The following is a 17251-nucleotide window of genomic DNA, read 5'->3' on the forward strand; positions in this document are numbered from 1 at the left end:
ACATTATATTCCAGTGAACCAAGTAGGAAATATAGGAAAAACTAGAACTGGAAAACGATCATTCTGATAAGTTCACAGTTGGTTGAACCACCATTGGTAAGTACAGATTATTAAAGACAAAGTTCAAGTCTCATATTGAGCCTTCAAAGCATAGATGACATTGTGTGAAAGATTTACAAAATTCTGAATATAAAATTGAAATGGACAGCCTTAACAGCATAAGAAATCTATTTTATATACTTATCACACTTTTTTAAAAACTTGGTTTGTGCCATTCTGGATGTGCAGAAGGGTTATTCTGACTTTGCCTTGGTGCATTTTTCTGTGCAACCAGATATATGACCCTCATTCCTAGATTTAAAGAGAGAGCAAAAGAGAAAGAACTTGGGATATACTGCCCCCTGAGGCCCAAAACACAAAAACTAACTTCCTAATACCTCATTTCCTCTCAGAGTTGTACTACCAACAACCAACCCAATTCTATTCACAGCACCAAAGCCTAGCTAGTTACAGACTTCTACACCCCTTTCTTGCCCACCAGCAAATGTTCACAAAGTGAACAATGAATAACAAGGCACAATTTTGAGAGAAACCCTTACAATTTTAAAGATACTATAAAACTGACGGAGATAAACACAGATCAAGATAACACCCCAGAGCAGTACTCTGTAACTACTCTATCTTGAACCATAATTCATAAACTGTTAGGTAATGACAGAATTGATAGTTCTCAGAATCAGGTTTTGTCAACCTTACAGTCTCTGTTGCAACTATTAAACTCTGCCATTGTAACATGAAAACGGCCATAGACAATAAGTAAATAATTAGCAAAAACACTGTTAAGCAGTGGTTTACTAACCCCTAATCTGGTCATAATTAGGTTTGGTTGTAACAACTTGCTAGATGGAACATTTTTTTTTAAAGTTTAAAATAGAAATAGATACCTACTACATGTGATGGTAACTGTGTAAGAAATTCACAAAGGAAAGCCTGAACAGAAATACTAACATAAAATGTGAATATCTGGGATGGTGATGAACAGTTACGGGTAACTGTTCAGAGTATTACCTTTAAAATATTTAAGAAATTGTAGAAGTTCAAAATGGAAGATAAAATGGATTAACAAAGAAGTAACTTCAGTCTATGCTAACTGCTATTAAAAAACAAACAAACAGGGTACTGCTTATAACAGAATCATGGATAATATGAGGAGAGTAGGAAGTGACAGAAAACATCTCTAAAGCAGTGACATTTATGCTGACAGTTGAATGGTAGCTGTCAGTGAAGAGATGACAGAAGAACAGTCTACTCAGAATGCATAAGCAAGCAAAGGTATTGGTGAGAATAAAAGAAACTGGTGTTTTGGGAAAAGAAATTAAACAAATGAAAAATAATGATCAACAGAGATGAGGTTTTAATAAGACAAAAAGGAAGTGACACCGAATTGCCAGGTAAAGACATTCCAAACAAGGGAGGATCAGCGTCATAGAACAGGAATGAACAGGCAAGGAAGATTCTGAATGATTTGGGAGTTCTAGGATCTCATTCTTCCACACAAGAGGCCTTATGATCTTTATAACTGCCCATGTCCTCTGACCTATCTTGAATCAAGAATTCTAAGCTAGTCATTTTCTTTCTTTACATACCCCAGTACAGTCAGAAATAACCAGCCCACCAATGTCTTACACTACTCATTTTCTGTGGACCTTTTGTAATAGCTGCTTGGTCTACCAGGATTCTGCCTTCAGTAGGCACTTTGGTTTATGAAGATAAATAAGTTACTGAAAACACTGTGAACCTGCAAAACTGCTACTGGGTGAAATCATCGAGATTTGGAGATTTATTTGTAATGACAGCATAGTACAGAGACTACTAATAAAGAGACCTATTAAGAAATATTTCCCTATTCTGACAACTCGAAAGACTATAACAAATTCACTACCCATTTTAAATAGTTTAGAGCTAACTTTGACATACAGATACACAGGGGTATAAGACACATGTTCATACACAGAGATGTATAAATAAAAGAAATTTTTGATAAGAATATTTGACTTACAGTGTGAGCACATTTCCAAAGGATAACTTGCCTCATTTCCCTGGAGGGGGGGAAAAAAAAAAAGTCACAAAGTTGGCACAGATTTCTTTGAAAGATCAAACTTAAATATTAAATCATAAAATATAGGGAATTAAGTCATAAACTAATGTGTCTAGATCTGTAAGTTATATCTTTCCTTTTTATTTATTCATATATATTTTATATCATTGTTCATTTTTGCACAATGTTTATTTTTTCCTCTCAGGTGTAGTCCCCCATAAATTTCCACCACCAGGTCACTAGTGCACCATCACTAGTCACTTGTGCTCTTCCCTCCCCTGCTGTGATTCCACTCCCTTCCCCTTCCCCACAGAATGTCTCTGATTTTTAGTTGCCTGTTAATTTTGGGTTTTGATTTTTTTTTTCCCTGATGCCTCATTGGTTCCCCTATAGTCTTCCTATAAGTGAAACCATCCAATATTTTTCTTTTTCCTTCTGGCTTATTTCACTGAGCATAATCCCTTCCAGCTACATCCAAGTTGCTGCAAATGGCATGAGTATCTCTTCTGATTGCTGAATAGTATTCCATTGTGTACACAGACCACATCTTCTTGATCCAATTCATCTATTTTTGGGCATTTGGACTGTTTCCATATCTTACCTATAGTAAATAGTGCTGCAATAAACATAGGGGTGCAGGTACCCTTTTGAATTAATGTTTTTGTGTTCCCTGGTAGAATCCTAGGAGTAGAATTGCTGGGTCATATGGTGGCTCCATTTTTAGTAGTGTGAAAAACCTCCACAGAGCTTTCCATAGTATTTGGACCAGTTTGCATTACCACCAGCAGTGTAAGAGAGTTCCTTTTTCTCCACATCCTCGCCAACATTTGTTGCTGTCTGCTTTTTTAATGTGTGCCATTCTCAGTGGTGTAAGGTGATATCTCAATGTGGTTTTGATTTGCATTTCCCTGATTATAAGTGATGCTGAACATTTTTTCATATACCTGTTGGTCATTTTCCTTTCCTCTCTGGAGAAGAGTCTTTTTAGCTCTTCTGCCCTTTTTTTTTTGACTGGATAGTTCACTTTGGTTTCGTTGAGTCATGTGAGCTCTTTGTAGATCTTTTTTTTTTTTTTTTTTTTTATAGAGGCATGTTTTATTTATTTTATTTATTTGTTTGTTTGTTTATTTATACATGCACTGGGTACAGTCAGAGGCGCGGGAGGGTGAGAGAATTCACCAGAGCCAGAGCAGGGAGCAGAGCAGACAGAAGGACTTAAGTACACTGCTGAGGGGAGCAGCGGGCGGCAGGAGAGGTCTGCGCGCCATATGGGACCCTCCTCCGGTGGCCGGGGAGCAGCCGGGATCGAACCGGCGCCGCAGAGGCTGCAGGCAGCTTCGCAACCCAGCGCTCAACCGCTGTGCCACCGGGGAGGCCCTCTTTGTAGATCTTTGTGATCAATCCCTTAGCAGTTTATAGATGTAAGTTACATCTCTTTGTAAGAAAAAAGTATACCATACGACAGACATCTGGAATCAAACAGGTCTGAATGGTGGCTGCCATTTAAGGCTTATGAAAACATTTAATTAAAATTTATTTTAAATATTTTAATACCCTACAGATGTTATATAATCAATTTTAACACAATGGAAACAGTCAATGCTATGACTTGTCTTGCTAGGTGAACTCATTTTGGGATAGAGTTCAGAATCAAGCTTGTTCTGCCAGTCTGCCTATTTAACTGAAGAGTTTTCTGACATTACAAAGCTGTTATAAAGGGGGAAAAAATCTGTTACCATTTATACCTGCATTGAAACAGAATTTCCTATATGCTGTGCAACTGAAATAAAAACATTAACAGGAAGGTGAGTTAATGTAAGACAGCCAACAGCTTAAACTCAAGATTTTTCTTTTCATGGACATCTTACTTCACAGGTAGGTTCTGGTATAATTTAAATGTCTATCTTTCTAAAAAATCAACTATCTGTCCTCTGCACCAGGATTCCATGTGAAATTTAAGGGAAATAAGTACTCCAGGAAAACTACAGAACTGGCCAAATCCTGTACTCTTGTTAAATACCAGGTTGGAAGTCCATACCATTCAATTAATAATAGAACCAGGAATAGTTCTAAATGTGAAACAGTAAAGAATCCAAATACAACAGACTTATAAGAGGTAAAAATCATAAATATCTTTAAAAACAAGCCACATAATTCAAAGTAATGTAAATTAAGTTTTTAAAATCAGTGATAAATTTGAGTTGACCAAGCATCTCTGTCCCCTTTCACCTAATAATAATGTCTAACAATAAATGCACAAAAGGATATAACACTTGAATATTTGAATATATCTGTTCTACAAACTTCTGAACACAGCCTAAAAAACTATTTTAGTCGGCCTAGCTGGCTTTTAAACTCCTAAAAGTATCCCTTATTCTATGCAAACTTTATCGGTAAATATATTCTTGTCATAGTCCCAATAATTAGTCCTTTCCTTACAAATTATAGCAGTTAATTTTCTAGAACTAGTTAAATTTTAGGTCACTTTAAATATCAAATATATATTAAGGTTAGGGCAGAAGAAATAGGAAATATTAATAAAGCTAATGTCAAGTTAATGAGCAGAGATGATCTTAAGAATTTTACCATGATTCCTATCTTTTTACTGCCTCATATATTCCTTCAACTTATTCCACTCTACTTTAAAGTAAGTGTTTCTTACAATGCTTTCAAAAGAATATAATGATACTTTGGATTGTCACTTATTTTTTTAAGTTTTATTTATTTATTTATACAAGCACTGGGTACAGTCAGAAGTGCAGGAGGGTGAGAGAACTCACCAGAGCCAGAGCGAGGAACAGAACAGGCAGACTGATGAAATACACTGCTGAGGGGAGCAGCGAGCGCTGCAGGAGAGGTCTGTTGTGCCATGTAGGACTCTCGCCTGGCGGTCAGGATTGAACCGGAGCTGCAGAGACTGCGGGCAGCTTTGCAGCCCAGCGTCCAACCGCTGCGCCACCAGGGGAGGCCCCTGGATTGTCATTTTTTATGATTAATGCTGGAACTATTTTAAAAGCAAGAGCTAAGGGATATGTGGTAGGTTTTGGAAGGACTTTGACACCAGGTTCTTGTTTCTCCAGTCCATTGACCTTTTCAAAGTTACCAATTCTTCATAAATGATTACTTCCATCCTCCTCCTATATCACTCCCTGCTAGCCAGCACCATAAGATCCAACGATCAGCCTACCTAGGTCTTTTCCACCACACAGAATGTCTCAGATCACTTCTAAACTTAGACTCCACATATCCAAAAGGCTATTCCAACCTATGTTATTTTATACCCAACAAAAATATCATTGAAATATAAAGGCAAATGCTTTTTCCAAATAACCAAAAAATAAATGAACTTGGCTCCAAACACACAAGTATAAGAAACATCAAAAGAAAATTCTCCAGCCAGAAAAATTATGCTAGATGGAAATCTGGATCTAGTTGTATAATAAAGATTATAAGAAATAGTTAACGTGTAAGTAAACATGTCTACACTTGACTATTTTAACACAAACACATTAATAATGTATGTGGGATATTTAATGTGCGGAAGTAAAATGTAATACAACAGCATCACAAAAGATGAGCAAGAAAAATGTACGCATATTGTCAAAATCTTACACTATCAGAAAAATAACACATTATTTAAATTAGAGCATGCACGCCTCCCTGGTGGTGGCGCAGCGGGTTGAGCACTGTGCTGTGAAGCTATCCACAGTCTCTGCAGCGTGGGTTCGACTTCTGGCCAGCCACGGAGCAACCCACATGGTGCGGCAGACCTCTCCTGTCTTGCCTGCTGCTCCCCTCAGCAGCGTCTTCAGTCTGTCTGCCTGTTCTGCTCCCTGCTCTGTCTCTGGTGAATTCTTTCACCCGTCTGCGCCTCTGACTGTACTCCAGTTCTTGTATAAATAAATCTTTAAAAAAATTAAGTTAAAAAAAGTAGAGCATGCTGTTAAAGATGCACACTAAACCCTAGAAAAACCAATTTCCAATAAAAAATGAACTATATCATAGAGAATATTCAGCCAAAAGAAGGTATATAAATAGGAAAAAAGGAACAAAAACCAAATGAGAAAAGTATATAGAATAACTAATATAGCAAGATGGTAACTTTAACATTTTGAGAATCATGTTAAGTGTAAATAATCTAAAAACTCTAGGAAGATACAACTACGTATTACTATCTACAACAGGCCTACTTTAAATAGGTTTAATCTTAAAAAAATAAAACAGGGCCTCCCTGGTGGCACAAGGGGTTAAGATGCAACCTATGAAGGTATCCGCAGCCACTGCAGCACAAGTTCAATCCCCAGCCAGGGAGCTATCCACATGGCACGGCAGACCACTCCTGACTCACCCGCTGCTCCTCTCAGCAGTGTATTTTAGTCAATCTGCCTGTTCTGCTCCCCACTCGGTCTCTGGTGAATCCTCTCACCCTTCCTCATCTCTGGTCTACACCCCAGCTCTTGTATGCATAAATAATTAAATCTTTAAAAAAATAGAACAGAAAAAGATACACCATACAAATACTAATCAAAAGAAAGATAGTGGCTAGTAACACTAGATACTGTGGAGTTCAGAACGGGAATAGTATCAGGAATAAAGAGAGCTATTTCATAACGTTAAAAGTCAATTTGTTAAGAACATGTAATAATCCTAAATATACTGTAACTTATAATAAGAAACATATTCGGTGTTCATACCAGGTCCTGGCTCAGAGCTCCTAAAACCCTTGGAATTTCTTAAGGAGAGAGACACAAAGGTGTCGTTTGTTACATTAATAGGAATGTACTTAAGGATAGGATCTGGTTGCCAGAAGAAGCAACTGTCAGTCCAACACCCAGAGGCCAGAGGCTGAATCACCAATGACCAGTGATTTAATCAATCATGGCTATGTACTGGAGCTGCCATAAAATTCCAAAGGTTGAAGGTTTGAAGAGTTTCCAGGTTGATGAAGAAGTGGAGATTTGGGAGTGGCATGCCCTTTCCTACCTTGCTCTATGTAAAATATTTCTCTGGGTTCTGTGAGTCATTCAAGCAAATTAATCAAAGCAAAGGGGGGAATTTTGGAACCTCCAATCCATAGTTGGTCAAAAGCAAAGATGACAACCTGGATTTGTTATTAGTACCTGAATTGGGGATGGGGTAGTACAGTGTGAGTCTTTCAGAATTGAATACTGTGGAATCTGATGCCATTCCTAGATAGTGTAATAACTGAGTTACACAACACCCAGCTATTGTCTGAGAATTTTGTAGATATGTGGGTAAACCTGCCCCCCCACACACACACAGCATGCATGTGCACAATTAGGTCCCAGAAATGTAAGAGAAAGAAAACAGGTAGACAAAAAAAAAAAAAAAAAAAAAATCAATAAAATTATAGGAGATTTGAACAACACACTATCAAACCCACATGGCCTAAAACAGAATATTCTTTTTCAATGCATATGGAACATTCATAAAAACAGACATACTGAGTGCCTCAAAAAAAGTTTTAAAAACTTTGAAATCGTACAGAATATTCTCATTACAATGGAATTAAACTGGAAAGATAGTTTTGGAAATATCTGGAAATAAAACAACACAATTCTAAATAACCCAAATTACAGAAGAAATGACAATAAGCGAAATTAGAAATTATTTTGAAAAGAGTGAAAACAGACCCTATCAGAACTTACGGGATTCAGGTTAAGGAGTATTTTAAGGAAAAGGGGGGAAGGTCAAAAATTAATGAAACAGAATGCAAACAAAAAAAGTTAATAAAACCAAAATTCATTTTTGGAAGAAGGTCACTAAATAATCCCCTCCCCAGATAAATCACTACAAAGCCTACAGACCTTTAAAAAGGGGTGGGGGCTATTCTAAACAATGCACAAAAATAAATTTTATGACATAGGTGAAATGAAGTTTCTTGAAAGGTAAGACTCTACCAAAATTCATTCGTTAAAAAAGATGAAAGTTCAATAGCTTTATAAGCTATTAAAATAAATTGAATTTGTAGTTTAAAAATCTTCCTAAAAAGAAAACTACAGATCTAGATGGCTTTACTGGTCAATCCTACTGTATATTCCAATTCCAAAGACATCAATTCTACAGTTCCTTCAGAAAGCAGGGGAGTAATTCTTAACTCATTTTATAAAGCCAGCATTACCCTGACGCAGAAATCAGACCATGACATTAGCAAGAAGAAATCTATACACAAATATTTCTTCATGACTATGGATACAAAAGCCTTAACAATATTTGAGCAAATTAAGACCTTAAAAATTTTAAAAGAATAAAATATAGCACAGTTAACTAAGTATTATCCCAGCAATGCAAGACAGGTTTAATTTTGAAAAACAATGTGATTCACTACATGAGCAGACAAAAAAGACAAAATGCTAAAACACCACATGGTCATCTCAACAAAATTTCATCAAATATCTGACAAATTTAAAAGAAAACGCTCATAACAAAACAAGAACAACTCAGCAAACTAAGATTCTTCCACAATCTATAAAGGCTATCTACAAAAAACCTACAACTAAACATTAACTATGGTGAAAGACTGAATGCCTTCTCTCTAAGATCAGTAACAAGAAAAGGATATCTGTACCAGTGCATTAAGTTATGAAAAGCATAAAGACTGGAGAGAAAAAGTTATACTATCTTAACCTGCATATGACATGACTGTTTATATACACACATCCTAAACAAAAACAAAAGACGTTATCAGAACTGATGAAGGAAGCATGGTCACAGAATACAAAGTCAATCTACAAAAATCAAATGTATTTCTATATTCTGGAAAGAACATGAAATTAGAAAATTAAAAAAAAATACCTCCATTTAGAAAATCATCAAAAATACAAAATACCTAAGGATGAAGTTAATAAAATATGTGTAAGGACTGAACAATGAAGACTGAAAAATAGCTAAAAGAATTAAAGATTGTCTAAAAACACAGAGATATTCACAAACCAGAAGACTCAGTGTTAAGATGACAATTTCTCCCATACTGAGCCGTAGAGAGAAAACAATTCCAATTAAAATCCCAGTATGATAATTAATAGAACTCAACAAGCTGGTTCTAAACTTTATATGGAAACAGAATCTTACTAAAAGCTCCAGACAAGAACTCAGGATGGCTGAAAACCTGGATAGTACAGTCTCATGCTGAACTTCTGACCTTCAGAACTATGAAATAATAAATAGATGCTGCTTTAAGTCACTAAGCAAACGGTATTTGTACCCAGCAATAGAAAATAACAACCAGACATCCAGTATATGTAGCTAAAAGTAAATTTATTTACATAATAAGTGTCAGTGAAGATGTGAATCAAATGAAAATTTTATATATTGCTGGTGGACTCAAAATAGTACAGCCATTTTAGAAGAAGTTTGATGAATTCTTTGGTACTAAGTTTAACATATTCAGAAATGAAAATATGTCCACAAAAAGATTTGTACACATGTCCATAGGAGCTTTATTATTAATAGACCAAATATGAAATATTCCAAATGTCCATCAACTGTCAAAAAGATAAACTGTAGTGTATCCAGACAATGAAGTACTCAGTAACAAATAGTGAAAGATTACTGATACAAACTATAAATTAATCTCAAAAGCAATATGCTAGGAAACCACATACAAGCAGCATGATTCCAATATCAATACTAAAAAAGTTAACTATAGTTAACTAAAGATTAGGAATTGCCAGAAGTAGGGGGTGAATGCAAATGTGCTGTCCCCTTTGTCCTTTAGGATAACAGGCTCTACATCTTGATTTTGCTTACAAAACTATATACATTTGTTAAGCACATTAACTGTACACTTGAAATGGGTTAATTTTACTATATGCAAATTATATCTCAATAAAGCCAATTTTTAATACTCTAAAGCTGATCTTTAAAATTCGCTAAGGAGTCTCAAATATAATGGAGTTGCTTCATAACATACAGACCTGTTTCTAGTTTAAAAAAAAAAAAAAAATCTCATTGCTTTTTTAAAATAGTAAGTTTCCTTTCATACTATCAATCACAACACAAAACTTATATTAATATTTCTTTTTAAGATACATATTTCCAAACAACAAATTACATATTTTCAGATTAATCTTGCAGTATGAGAAATGAGAAACTATTCAGATATAGTTTTTGTGACTCTTAAATTTTCATTCTTTACTAACCCTTCTCAGATTTAAACTCCATGAAGACAATCATTGTTTTACGATAGCCTTTGCCAGATTTAATACTATTCTAATTTAAAGAAGAATCTTATAAGTACACTATAAAAACCTAGACAGCCTTGGGCTTCCCCAGTGGCGCAGCGGTTGAGCGCTGGGCTGCGAAGCTGCCCGCAGCTCTGCAGCGCAGGTTCCATCCCCGGCCAACCCAGGTTCCATCCCTGGCCAACCGCCGAGGGTCCCACATGGCGGACAGACCTCCTGCCGCGCCCCACTGCTCCCTCAGCAGTGTGTTTCGTCAGTCTACCTGTTCTGTTCCCTGCTCTGGTGAATTCTCTCAACCTCCCGCACTTCTGACTGTACCCAGTGCTTGTAAAAATAAATAAATAAATCTTTAAAAAAAAACCAAAAAAAACCTAGACAGCCTTAAGGAATTTAGTTAAGTGGAATTTTAAGAATTAATGTATTTAAAAATATGGTTAGATTAAGGTATGATAGGACACTCAATAAATCCTTAAAAGTACAGTTATTGAAAAACTTTAGATTTTCACTTTCTGGATTCTTACTTTTCCTAACGAGTATCTAATTAAGCATCTTGATTGATATACAATTTAAATATACAAACCGTAATACTGAATATTTATGGTTCAGAAGGGGAGCCTATAATCAAATGAGACATTGTTGTCACCTCCTAAAGTCTACTAAAGATAAATGTCCAAATATTCTGATAGCATGTCCTTTGAAAATATTCTACACTTTACAGTATGCATCTATAAAATTTAGTTTTTTCTCACATCTTGACACTTCAAGATCAAACTAACTAAACAAAATGAGGTAAGAGATCCAAAAATATTTTCATTTCCTTGCCAGAAAGTTTCTTTAGAATATATTTTCCTATTCCTATTCATTTAATGTGTTCCAAATTTGAGAATCCTAGGTTTTAAAATAATACTGAATAATATGAACTTGAAGGAAAAGTTCTTAGGAATCAACGCAAATATTTTTATCTCCTGAAAGGCAAAAATGCCAACATCTCAATAATGAATGTAATTACTATAATAAAATCCTTGGTTTTTTTCTTAGTGTAAAATCACTGACCATTCTAAAAAATAGCACTAGAATGGCTATACCTTATTCTTAGAAATATACAACATGGTATGTAACTGTAGAGGGGGTGAATTTGGAGGAAAGGAAGTGAAGATCATAGGAAAAGGAAAAATGAGTACTGTTAATCAAATTTTCAGGGGCAAAACCTATCAAGCCCTAAGTCCACAAGCACCCCTCCATCTACACAGACTTCTCCATGGAAAAAAAAGATTAGTTTAAAGGATCCTTCTAAGCTTTATTAACTTTCTGACTGCTAATAAAAATGCTAGACATTTAAACGTGGAAGAGAGGGGGTTGAGAAAGGGAGAGAAAACAGCTGTGTCAAGAAACTCCTTTTTAAAGAGCATCCTGATGGTCAGAGAGATATTTTCCCAAATAAAATATGCCTAACTTTCCATTATTTTCTTTGATAAGCCAGTGTAAGGGAAAAGTTACTACATCTCAGAAGTACAAGTTGCTAAAAATATAAATTAAATAGGATCCTAGCTATAGCAACAACCATTTTGTGGATATTGTGTCGTTAAAAAGCAACTACTTTTCGGGACTCCCTGGTGATGCAAGGGGTTAAGACGCAGCACTATGAGCAGCACTATGAAGCTATCCGCAGCAACTGCAGCACAAGTTTGATCACCGGCCAGGAGCAACCCACAAGGTGCAGCAGACTTCTCCTAACTCGCCCGCTGCTCCCCTCAGCAGTGTATTTCAGTTAATCTGCCTGTTCTGTTCCCCACTCTGTCTCCAGTGAATCCTCTCACCACCACCCCCAAATCTCTGGCCTGTACCCCAGTTCTCGTATGCATAAATAATCTTAAAAAAAAAAAAGCAACTACTTCCCAATAGTAGTCAATAAATCTTCTTGTCAAATGATTTCAGAAGGGAAAAAACTAACTTTCTAGCCCACTGTTGTCATAATTCTACCTGTAAATTTCTTGAATTCATCTAACAAAAGTTTAAAGGTACACAATACGTCAACTATTTTAACATCCTATTGCAGTAATGGAGTCTGATATAATCATATCTATTAATTTTAAGTTAAAAATATCTCTCCCATTAAATTGCACCTAAACTACCAAACCTATTTTCAATGTTACTCAGTGTTACCCATATTTTTTTGTATATTTATCTGGCATCTGCAATTTTGTGGAACTCATTTATTAGTTATTAAGGTTTTTAGGTCGATTTCTCAGCATTTTCTCATCTGAGAATCATGCCATCTGCAAATGGCAACAGGTTTTCTTCCCATACAGTTTTCTTTTTTCTTTCTTTCATTTTGCTATCATGGCTATGGGGCTATTCAACTATGTATTTCATAATGGGTGAGGTATAGTAGCTTATATTTTTAAAGAACTGGCTCACTGCATAAAAGTTGTCAAATTTGGGCCTCCCCTGGTGGCGCAGCGGTTGAGCGCTGGGTTGCGAGGCTGCCCGCAGCCTCTGCAGTGCCAGTTCGATCCCCGGTCACCGGCGAGGGTCCCACCAAAAAAAAAAAAAAAAAAAAAAGTCAAATTTATGTATACAGAGCCATTCCTAGTATTACCTTATCTTTACATGTCTGCAGGGTCTATAAGCAATACCCTTTGTTTATCTCCTGATAGTGGTAATTTGGTTCTTTCATTCCTCCAGGCTGCTAGAAGTAAATTTACTAGCAAAAAGTATTCAAAAGAAGAACGTGCTATTTCATTGATTATCTCTATTTTTTTCTTTTCCAATTTCAGCGATTGTTTTATCTTCCTTTTTGCTTTGGACAAATTCTGCTTTACTTTCTCCATTCCTGAAGCATGCATTCAGTGTTGTAAATATCCCTCCCAGCACAATTTGAAGTGTGTCCCACAAATTTCAGTTATATTCTTTCCAAATTCAAAGTATTCTTATTTCCATTGAGACTCCTTTTACCACTGATTAAAGGTATACTATTTAGTTTTCAAGTGTTTCCAGATTTTCCAGTGATCTTCATCAGATTTGATTCCAATAAGGTCAAAGAACTCATTTCATAAGAATTCAATACTTTTAATTTTGTTGAGGTTTGTTTTTATGGCTCAGGATATAGCCTATGTTAGCATACAGTCTGTGGGGACTTGAAAAGGTGGTCTATTCCACTACTGTTTGTTGGAGAGGCCTATAAATGTCAATTAGACACTTGGCTAATTATGTTGTTCAATGCTATTTCCTTGCTGATTTTCTGCTTGGATGTTCTATCACTCGTTGAGAAACAGGTGCTAAAATTTCCAACAACATTTTATATCTGTTTCTCCACTTAGTTCTATCCGTTTTGGCTTCTTATATTTTGCAGTTTTGTTGTATGACACAAACACATTTAAGATTTCTGTCTTCTTGGATTTATCCTCCCATGCTCATACAATGGCCATTCACTATCTTCACTAATTTTCTTTGCCTTGAGGTCTACTTTATTTGGTAATAAAGTCATTCCTGCTTTCTTTGATTAATTTTTTCTTCCTCTTACTTTCAACCTTCTATATCATGACTGAAGTGAGGTTCTTATGGAAATGACAGAGTTGAGCATCTATTAATTTTTTGCCGATGTCTCCATTTTAACTGGTGTATTTAGATCATTTATGTTTGGGCCTCCTGGGGTGCAAGGGGTAAGATGCAGCACTTGGAAGCTATTCACAGCCACTGCAGTACGAGTTCTATCCCGGCCAGAGATCTGACCACATACACAGCAGACCTCTCCTGTTTTGCCCACTGCTCCCCTCAGCAGTATATTTCAGTCAATCTGCCTGTTCTGCTCCCCACTCTATCTCTGGTGAATCCTCTCACCACCCCCCCATCTCTGGTCTACACCCCAGCTCTTGTATGCACAATTAATCTTTAAAAAAAAGATATTTTATATTTAATATTGTTATGGTATGATGGGGTTTAACATGCCATTTTCTCCTTTTTGTTTTGTCTTTGATTTGTTTTACCTTGCCTTCCTGTGGATTATTTGAAGACTTTTGGAAATTCCATCTTGATTTATCTAGTATTTTCATGCCTTTATATATCTTTCTTAATGGTTGCTCTATGCATTCATATATATTATACATAACTTTTCACCAGTGTCATCAATTTACTTTTCCTTAAAACCATCCTAATATTTTCTCTACATACAATTAGGGACCACATCAATATTGGTAGTTTTAGCTTCAAATATAGTTAAAAACCTCAAAATTGGAAGGGAAAATCTATTGCATTTACCCATACTTTCATATTTCGAATCATTCTTTCCTCCTTCCTGATGTTCCAAGATTCCTTCTTTTTGTTTCCTTTCTTTTTCAGACTTCTTTTAGTCATTCCTTCAGGCTAAGCCTGACAACAACAATTTCCTTAGTTTTCCTTCATCTGCAAAGCCTTGATTTCCCTTAATCTCAAAAGGACTTTTCTTGGATATATGGTTTTGAGCTGAGAGTCATTTTTTTTAGCACTTGAAATATGTCACTTCTTTCTGGTTTCCATGGTTTCTCATAAGAAACCTGACATGAACCGTTTTTTTCCCATCTATATAAAGTGTCATTTCTCCTGTGCTGATTTCAACATTTGTCTTTAGTTTCTGGATGTTTGACTTTGCAGTGTTTTGGTACAGACTTCTATGGGTTTATCTTGTTTATGTTTACATTCTTGAATCTTTGGGTTTGTATGTTCTGCCAAATCTGGGAAATTTTGAGACACTACTTCTTTAAGTACTTTCAAACCACTCTTCCTCCTCCTCTTCTGAGAATTCAACATAATAAGTGTTAAATTTTTGCATAGTCCACAGTTCTCTGAAGCTGTGTGGACTACTGCCAGTTTATTTTCTTTCCACTATTTAGGTTGAGTAATTTCTTTTGTTCTATCTACCAGTTTGCTGATTCTTTCCTCTATGTGCTCTGTTCAGCTGTTGAGCTCACTAAGCTATTCTGTTTGCTAGTTTAATTTTCAGTTCTAAAATTACCATTTGGTTCTTTATATCTCCTATTATATCTGATATGGTTTTCTATTTTTTCATGTTTCATATGCGTCAGATGTCTTCCTTAAAGTGACAGGCTTGCTATTTATTTTGAGAAAATACCTGCCATATTAAGTGTGCATGACCAGATTTTATCAGTTCTCATATAGTTTAGTGTTCTATGAAAAAGGCAGCTAGTTCAGCTTGCTTTCAGTATGCAGAAGTAGTGCTTTATACATTTATCATTTCATTATATGGAATATTAAAAATAGAAGCACTAAATGGATAAATACTTTTTATTGCTTTATCAGGATATTCCTACGTGAACTAATGTTTTCTAAAAGTGCAACTGCATGACAGTAAAGAATTACAATGACCATAGTACAGCATGGTGCTACTGTTATGATTCATAAAGTATCAACAGTTTTACCAATCACTATTGTGGGCCCATCTGTGCAAATGTAAACACAGTGAATAAAATACTGTTTCAGTGTTATTATTTGACATTATGGACTCCCTGAAAGGGCTTTAGGGATTTTCCAGGCCCTTAAGAACCACTGTGAAAACTACTGATTCAATCTAAATATATAAATTTCATCATAGGGAAAAATACAACACTCAAAGAACGTGAAGAGAAACTAACCAGTCCAATACAGCAATAGAACCAGCAAACTATCAATATACTCTACTTGTTAAAAGTATTCTATAACTGTTCCATAATATTCTATATTTTTCTATTGCACACAAAGATGTCCCAATAGTATTCTTTAGAGTGAAAGAAGAAATTCTGGATCATGTGTTGTATTTGTCATTTTTTCTTTAGTGTGCTTTTAATTAAAGAATTCTTCAATCTAGTTATATCTTTCATGATTTTGACACTTAAAAATATGGGGGCAATTATTTGTAGACTGTCCCACAATGTATTTGCCTGATGATTCCTCATATATCGATTCAGATTATATGTCCCTGGTAGAACGCCATAGAGGTGGTGATGTGTTCTTCTGAGATATCAGAAGGCAGATAATACAATTTTTTTTTTCCATTACTGATCATTTAGTTAAGTCTGCCAGGCTTCTCCATTGTAAAGTTACATTTCTCCCTTTGTTTTAATAGCATCTTATGGGGGGATATTTTTAAACTATGTAAAATATCCAAGTTACTACTCAATTTTCACCCACTCATTTTAACATCCATTGATGACTCTTGTCTGAGAAATTACATTATGATGACTGTTTGTAATCACCAGCCTTAAATATTCCTCACCTCCTGGAATTCACAACATAGTATAATCCCGGTCCTTGTGTAATGCTTTTAACTACCAGAATATGGGAACATGAAGGGAATATCACTTCTGTGATTAAGTTACAAAATATACAGGGAAGAAGACACACAAAATATGGTGACATTAATACTGGAACTTTCCAGCTTGCATGTTTGGATGAAGCTCACATAGCAAGAAACTGAAGATGGTCTCCATCATCAGAAAAAAAGGAAGTATAGGGCTGCCCACAAACAATGACAGTGCAAGTGAGTCCTTCCCAGTTAAACCTTCAGATGAGACACAACCCAGACTGACACCTTGATTTCAGCCTTCTGGGTGGTCTCAAAGCAGAGAACCAACTAAATTCACAGAAGCTTGTATGATTTTAAGCAGTTACACTTTGGGGCAATTAGTTATGGACCCGATGTAACTGACAAACTGACATTTTGTAGTTTTCTGACTCCTTCATTCTAGGACATTATTTGGCTTTCTCCCATAAGGAAACAGGCTTTCCTCTTGTCTGTTTCTATATTTATAGATTTCAATGTGGATGCATGGATTTTATTTCAGTGGTTTCCAGTGCTTTACCATCATTATCTAATCCGATACCTCATGTTTGGTGGGTGGAGCCTCCCTCCCTGCCTGTAGGGGCCCATGTCCTGAACGGGCCCCAGCTCTGGGGGCCTCCTTCCCCTTCTGGCCAC

The 17251-nt window shown here is 35.8% G+C and overlaps 1 protein-coding gene across 1 annotated transcript in view; it reads right to left on the minus strand.

Annotated features, from left to right (window-relative positions):
* The window catches only part of LOC119258564 (calcineurin subunit B type 1-like), a 32370-nt gene extending 19631 nt beyond the window's left edge, over window positions 1-12739 (minus strand). The window contains exons 1-2 of the mRNA XM_054687745.1: window positions 12721-12739; window positions 2060-2099 (exon numbers count right to left, since the gene is read on the minus strand). Of these exons, the coding sequence (XP_054543720.1) occupies window positions 2060-2072 (13 nt within the window). The 5' untranslated portion in view covers window positions 2073-2099; window positions 12721-12739. The remainder of the gene's footprint in view (window positions 1-2059; window positions 2100-12720) is intronic.
* Between the last annotated feature and the right edge of the window lie 4512 nt (window positions 12740-17251).

The sequence above is a fragment of the Talpa occidentalis genome, unplaced genomic scaffold (genome assembly GCF_014898055.3).
Source record: "Talpa occidentalis isolate TD23 unplaced genomic scaffold, MPIMG_talOcc4v2.1 talOcc4.5, whole genome shotgun sequence".
NCBI classification, from domain to species: domain Eukaryota; kingdom Metazoa; phylum Chordata; class Mammalia; order Eulipotyphla; family Talpidae; genus Talpa; species Talpa occidentalis.